This window comes from Electrona antarctica, assembly GCF_951216825.1.
Source record: "Electrona antarctica genome assembly, chromosome: 2".
Classification (NCBI taxonomy): Eukaryota; Metazoa; Chordata; class Actinopteri; order Myctophiformes; family Myctophidae; genus Electrona; species Electrona antarctica.
The window spans coordinates 1932355-1939853 of record NC_136807.1 but is presented as its reverse complement, the minus strand read 5'-3'; the positions used below and the strand labels follow the sequence as shown (position 1 = coordinate 1939853).

The 7499-nt window shown below is 42.6% G+C and overlaps 1 protein-coding gene across 1 annotated transcript; it reads right to left on the bottom strand.

Annotated features, from left to right (window-relative positions):
• Positions 1-3157: 3157 nt before the first annotated feature.
• Positions 3158-6340, bottom strand: LOC306916528 (myosin light chain 5-like). Its single transcript, XM_079494418.1, has 7 exons — positions 6259-6340; positions 5717-5824; positions 5190-5265; positions 4276-4380; positions 3814-3892; positions 3677-3725; positions 3158-3575 (listed from the first exon to the last, which is right to left on the bottom strand). Exons 1-7 carry the CDS (start codon positions 6259-6261, stop codon positions 3474-3476), a joined length of 522 nt encoding a protein of 173 aa, XP_079350544.1. The 5' UTR covers positions 6262-6340; the 3' UTR covers positions 3158-3473.
• Positions 6341-7499: the final 1159 nt, after the last annotated feature.

Sequence of the window (7499 nt, the reverse complement as noted above, 5' to 3'; positions counted from 1 at the left end):
AGACATGGCCTCTCTGTCTTCTTGGAGTTGCCCATGTGAACAGACATGGCCTCCCAGTCTTCTTGGAGTTGCCCATGTGAACAGACATGGCCTCCCGGTCTTCTTGGAGTTGCCCATGTGAACAGACATGGCCTCCCGGTCTTCTTGGAGTTGCCCATGTGAACAGAGATGGCCTCTCTGTCTTCTTGGAGTTGCCCATGTGAACAGACATGGCCTCTGTCTTCTTGGAGTTGCCCATGTGAACAGACATGGCCTCCCGGTCTTCTTGGAGTTGCCCATGTGAACAGACATGGCCTCTCTGTCTTCTTGGAGTTGCCCATGTGAACAGAGATGGCCTCTCTGTCTTCTTGGAGTTGCCCATGTGAACAGAGATGGCCTCTCTGTCTTCTTGGAGTTGCCCATGTGAACAGACATGGCCTCTCTGTCTTCTTGGAGTTGCCCATGTGAACAGACATGGCCTCTCTGTCTTCTTGGAGTTGCCCATGTGAACAGACATGGCCTCCCGGTCTTCCTGAGGACTCGTCGGTCTCTCCCACAGCTCCTGGATCTTGTGACGGACTGTTCGACAATGCTGCTCATTCTGCAGCTTCCATCTGGTGGACAAGAACAAAACAAAGGAAGGCTTTCCCCATAGAGAGATTTACACAAATATTTATATCAATTATTTTAAGGATCCTGGTGATTCATGACTATAAAACCTGTTTCTGTGAAATTGTATAATTAATAATAATTATGATATACTATATATTTAATAAATATGCTTTATTTAGCGTATTATTATTATTTTCACAATATCAAAGGTTTTATGGCCATGATTTACCAGGAGTATGGATGACTTGAGTTGATTCTAGGCTTGATTCTAAGTTTAAAACCTCAACTCCATTGGACGCTCAAACTGTCTGCTAAAGCAGCTAACTCCACCCCCTCTCATGCAAGTAATTGACAATATATAAAGTCACAACACCAACTTTGATGAGGCAGAATTGCTTTGTTTTCAAAATATAAGGTTTTCTTAATTTTCGGAACAAATGGAACATTTTGGAGTTTGGTGGTTTTGATGAATGACGAGTGTGTTTGTGTGATATTTTTAGGTCTGTGAGACTCAACGGCGACGTGTTGAAGATGGTGGATGACACAACTCTCCCTGAGCTCAGAGGAATGCGTCTGCAGCCAGGGGAACATCTCCAACTCCCTGGGTTCTCGTTGGCCTTCTACGTCTTCACAGAGGCTCGGGCACTGGCGTGCAAGTGACTTTAACCACACCAACCCTCGCATCCCCATTCTGTAACGAATAGCAGATCTACAAGCTGATAACATAGTGAAGAGATTTGGTATATGGGGCATAGCAGTCGGTGGGATTTTTCTGGCACCACGAAAAAATCTGCCATTTCATTTTGCCCATAAAGGTTTCATTTTTCTTTTTTTTTCTTTTATATGTTTAAAGTGCACTTCTGGAAAATAAAATGTGGAAAGAGAACATTTAAAATGCAATGTCAACACGGAATTTAATTCCGTGTTGGACATTACATTGCATTGCATTTTAAATGTTGCTCCCTCAAAAACCACTAGGCATGCGGGACCCCCCTGAGCGCAGGCTCGGATACCGGGCAAGCGCGCTCCGCTCCGCTCCTCACGCACCCATGGTACTCATGGGAATATCTCAAGGTTGGCAGCTCTGAAATTAGATTCCGGGTTCCCCAACCAAATAAGACCAGATAAAAATAGTGCCCAATAATGCCTGGTTTCCCTCCTTTGCCTCAGGTTGTTCAGCCTGGAGGGATCATTGGCCTTTTTTATCAAGCTCCACCAAACGGTTCCCAGTTTTCTTGCCAGTGTGCAACTCCCTCAAACAGCTCTCTGCGATCCTCATAGTAGGCCTACTGCTTGAGAATCACTACCTCTTGTTGGTGCAATCACCATAATAGGGAGTGGTTTGTAGGCCTGTCTCTGCTTCTCGCTATAGAGACATTTGTCCCACAACAAGACGACCTCCGCTCTGACCTCCTCGGTGAAGGTTTTCATTCTCCTCTCAACGTGAGCTCATCTTCGAGTGCCTCTCGATTCCTCTTCTTGGAGTTGCCCATGTGAACAGACATGGCCTCTCAGTCTTCTTGGAGTTGCCCATGTGAACAGACATGGCCTCCCGGTCTTCTTGGAGTTGCCCATGTGAACAGACATGGCCTCCCGGTCTTCCTGAGGACTCGTCGGTCTCTCCCACAGCTCCTGGATCTTGTGACGGACTGTTCGACAATGCTGCTCATTCTGCGGCTTCCATCTGGTGGACAAGAACAAAACAAAGGAAGGCTTTCCCCATAGAGAGATTTACACAAATATTTATATCAATTATTTTAAGGATCCTGGTGATTCATGACTATAAAACCTGTTTCTGTGAAATTGTATAATTAATAATAATTATGATATACTATATATTTAATAAATATGCTTTATTTAGCGTATTATTATTATTTTCACAATATCAAAGGTTTTATGGCCATGATTTACCAGGAGTATGGATGACTTGAGTTGATTCTAGGCTTAAAATAATTTATATAAATATTTTTGTAAATCTGCTATGCCCTATTAGGGGGGGGGGGACAAATTAGGGGGGCCATGGATGGACCCCTGGGTGACACCGGTCAAGGGGGGACAAATTAGGGGGCCATGGATGGACCCCTGGGTGACACCGGTCAAGGGGGGACAAATTAGGGGGGCCATGGATGGACCCCTGGGTGACACCGTCGGGTCAATGACGTATAAAAGTCGTTAACCTAAAATGGAATCTGATAGACCTGAAAATAAACTCCCAGGAACAACATCACTATTGTCAGCAACACGGTCACATGTACAGAACCTCAGGGCTGGTGGTCACTGGAGGACTGGCGTGGTGAACACAGTCACATGTACAGAACCTCAGGGCTGGTGGTCACTGGAGGACTGGCGTGGTGAACACAGTCACATGTACAGAACCTCAGGGCTGCTGGTCACTGGAGGACTGGCGTGGTGAATTGGCAAAGAATGTTAACATAATTATAGCTTTGTTCGTCTTCAATGGAAAAGCTGTTCTTTCTGGGGAAATGTATTTGAAAGAACGACTGAATGCCCAAGATTTCATATTCTTGTTTTAATTTAAAGCCAGTTTAACCCATTTTGGGCGGGAACACCTTTTGGTGTTTTAACTACGCATTTTGTTATACTTTAGCTATTGAAAAATAGCAGATCTACAAGCTCGTAGCGCACCACCGAGTGGCGCGCTACGAGCTTGTAGGTCTATTTTTGAAAAATCGTAAAAATGCAGCACAAATCTTTGAATATATATATATTCTTTCAGAGCGAAAGTTTTTTTTATTTCGACGTCAGGCCTAAAAGGTTTAATATCGTACAAGAAGAGACACTACTGCATTTTATTAGCACCATTTCAAGCGATTGCAGCAGCTCTGTTTACACTTGGGTATAAATGCTGTTTTGTGATGGTCTTATTCTTCCTGCTCCTCTCCGTGGGTGATGATGTAACACAGTGATTTGTAATCCAGGTTGCCTGTCGGATCGATGGTGGAGGATTGGAACATCTGTTTCACCTGGAATGGATCAGACAGAATGTATAGTTTTGTACAATGAAAGGAGAAGTGGGGAAAATAAATGTACTTAATTGCCATAGAGAACATTAAATTGGTTATACCTCCTCAGCTGTGAATTTGTCTGCTTGTGTCGTTAGTAGTTTCTGTAATCTGGAGAAAATGGTTGCGTTAGAAGTCCTTATTCTCTTTTTGGACGGTAGTACGAAGTACAAATCGACCTATAGCACACAGAACTTACTCGTTTTTGTGTACGTAGCCTTTAGCATCGGGATCGAACAGTTTGAAGGCATTTAAGATGGTCTCTTCTGGATCTGTGCCTGCAGGCCGTGAAACCACAAGACGGAAATATTATATTTAGACCTGAGGACGATTCTACCAATGCCTTCTAAAACCTGACAGTTGTAGCCCACAGTCATCTTGAAGTATTACATAATTCATACATGGGCAACTGGCGGCCCGGGGGCCACATGCGGCCCCCAACTTCACTTATGCGGCCGCAGGTTAATCTGATAATGGTATTGATTTCAGCTGTTACAACTCCAAACATGACCCGTGTCTATATTGGTAGCTTAAAGGAGAATTCCATACTAGAAGGCTTTCTTACCTTTTATTTGTAGTTATGTCCCCAAGAAAGGGGTCCAGGTGTTATTTTGTGTAAAAGTGCATTATTCCTTCCCTGATTAAATTGATGGTGACTCACCATGTAGCTTCTCTCCAAACAGCGTCAGGAACATGGTGAAGTTGATGGGTCCGGTGGCTTCCTTCAGCATGTCTTCAAACTCCTTGTCCTTTACGTTCAGTTTGCCTGAGAGAAAATTACATTTAGATTTAGCGTTCATACATGTTTGCTTGTGTATACATTATGTATACTATACCAGTGATGCAAATAGCCTTAGCAGTGTTGTTTTTGGCAGCAAATTTAGTTTTAGTCATAGTCTGTTGAATAGTTTTCATTTAGTTTTAGTCACATTTTAGTCACCTGGAATGTCTAGTTTTAGTCGACTAAATATAAGATTTTAGTCTACTAAATCTAGTTGATTTAGTCGAACAAAATGTATTTTTGCGGGCCTTGATGGCGTCATAATGACTGTTTTATTTACTTGCTGAAAATAGCTGATCTACAAGACCACAACGTGTCGCAGTGCGACATGTTGTGAGCTTGTAGATTGGCTATTTTCAGCATGCGACTACTTATAGTGGATCTCTTGTCCACTAGTCCCTTCCTAACATTTTAGTCTAGTTTTTATTTGTTGACAAAATTGTCAATATATTTAGTTTTAGTCATCATAGCTTAGTTTCCATTTAGTTTTCCTCAGTGAAAAAAGGTAGTCGACGAACATTTTTCGTCTTAGTTTTAGTCGACGGAATCAACACTTAGACTCACTAAATAGAGAAAGGACACAGTCATGTCATCCTCCGGGGGTCGTGGGATGCAATACTGTACTCGGTACTGTACTCTTAACGTCGTTGAAGTGGGACTCTTAAAATGTCCCCGGGACCCCCATCTAAAAGACCACCCCTGGGTCCCGGGACCGATAACATTGAAAACCTCTTTACATCACTGCTATACAATACATCATGTTTGCTATGTCTGTTTATAACAAATATACAAACCCAGAGATGCGTACGTGTCCTTGAGATCTTCTTTATCGATAAACCCATCGCGGTTCTGGTCAATAAGTGTGAAAGCCTGATCAGGGAAGTATTGATACAAGTTAAGGCATGTGAGTACAACAACAAACCACATCCTCCATAAAAAAAGAGTCAAGTCATTTTGACAAATGTCTTCTAAATCATCATAGTTTTCAGAAAAACGTATGTTTCTATATCAGTTGTTCTCAAACTATTTCATGTCAAGGACCCCTAAATATATATGTACTTGGCCGCCGACCCCCATCTGAAAATATATTGTTCCAGGGACTCCCCCTCCAGAAGCAAAGATTTGAGTTAAAAACGCTCTGAAATAATATATATTCAAAGATTTGTGTCACATTTTCACGATTTTTCTAAAATAGCAGACCTACAAGCTTGTAGCGCGGCACTCGGTGAGCTTGTAGATCTGCTATTTTTCAATAGCTAAAGTGTAACATAATGCTTAAAACACAAAGGGTTGAACTGTGATGTTCAAATGAACCTCTAACCTCTTTGAATTCCTGGATCTGTTGTTGTTCAAACATGGAGAAAACGTTGGACGAGGCTCTCTGGGCTCTCTTGGCGCCCCCCTCCTTCTTCTTTGTCTTTCTACTAGCCTACATACAGCATATTATGGGATATAAAAACACATTAGTTACTCAAGTACAGAAAACATGTATTAGGCCTACAGGTTATGCATCTACACAGCATGTTATTAAAGAGGTAAACTCCAGACAACCAACTATGGTACAGTACAATCTTCATAATTATGCCCAACCAGTGTTTATTTCGTCGGCTAAAACTATGACAAAAAAATGTCCGTCGACTACCTTGTTTCACTGACAAACTAAAATGGCATCAAAGGACGCCAAAATACATTTTTAGTAAAATCTTATATTTAGTCGGCAAAAACTAGACTAACACTAAAACATTCCAGATGTGACTAAAACTAAACGACGTTTCATTCCAAAGACCTTGACTAAAACTAAAATAGAAATTTGATGCCAAAAACAACACTGTTTCAAGCGATGTAAATATTTTCAGCACGTACCATCTCTCTCTCTCTCTCTGTGTGTGTGTGCTGTGTGCTGTGCTGCTGTTCCAGGGAGTCTCTCTCTCTCTCTCTGTGTGTGTGTGCTGTGTGTGTGTGTGCTGTGCTGCTGTTCCAGGGAGTGGGCCTGATGTCCTGTGATGAGGTCTCTCTCTCTCTCTCTCTCTCTGTGTTTGCTGTGTGCTGTGCTGCTGTTCCAGGGAGTGGGCCTGATGTCCTGTGATCAGGCCTTTTAAATCCTGCTGCTCCCTGGGACGTCCTGTGATGACAGTCGGGATGCAGCAGGTTCCAGAGACTCCCAGACCTTTCTATCGTCTCCATACATGGACACGTTGTCGGACAAACATCCTGCTTCTCCAGAGGCCTCGACTAACAACTGTTGTTATTAACGATCCAAACCTTTTACAGTATCAGCTATTTATTCCGTAATGCAACATGGGTGCTATTCCCAAGTTAATTATTATTATCTTTAGGGTCAGAACATGTAGGAAAAAGCTTCTGCACACCTAGAAATCAGGCGTATGCACAGGTGCGTATAGGCCAGTGGACACCAATGAAAGGAATGAAAATACACCCTACACTGTGTATCTGCTCGGTATGAAAATACACCCTACACTGTGTATCTGCTCGGTATGAAAATACACCCTACACTGTGTATCTGCTCGGTATGAAAATACACCCTACACTGTGTATCTGCTCGGTATGAAAATACACCCTACACTGTGTATCTGCTCGGTATGAAAATACACCCTACACTGTGTATCTGCTCGGTATGAAAATACACCCTACACTGTGTATCTGCTCGGTATGAAAATACACACTACACTGTGTATCTGCTCGGTATGAAAATACACCCTACACTGTGTATCTGCTCGGTACTATCGTCTCCATACATGGACACGTTGTCGGACAAACATCCTGCTTCTCAAGAGGCCTCGACTAACAACTGTTAACAATCCAAACCTTTTACAGTATCAGCTATTTATTCCGTAATGCAACATGGGTGCTATTCCCAAGTTAATTATTATTATCTTTAGGGTCAGAACATGTAGGAAAAAGCTTCTGCACACCTAGAAATCAGGCGTATGCACAGGTGCGTATAGGCCAGTGGACACCAATGAAAGGAATGAAAATACACCCTACACTGTGTATCTGCTCGGTATGAAAATACACCCTACACTGTGTATCTGCTCGGTATGAAAATACACCCTACACTGTGTATCTGCTCGGTATGAAAATAC

Excerpts from the sequence above, each read along its gene's own strand:
- LOC306916528 (XM_079494418.1), bottom strand. Across the intron at positions 4,381-5,189 it reads GGACACGTACGCATCTCTGG|GCAAACTGAACGTAAAGGAC; the intron begins GTTTGTATATTT and ends ATTTTCTCTCAG. Across the intron at positions 3,893-4,275 it reads GTTTGGAGAGAAGCTACATG|GCACAGATCCAGAAGAGACC; the intron begins GTGAGTCACCAT and ends CACGGCCTGCAG.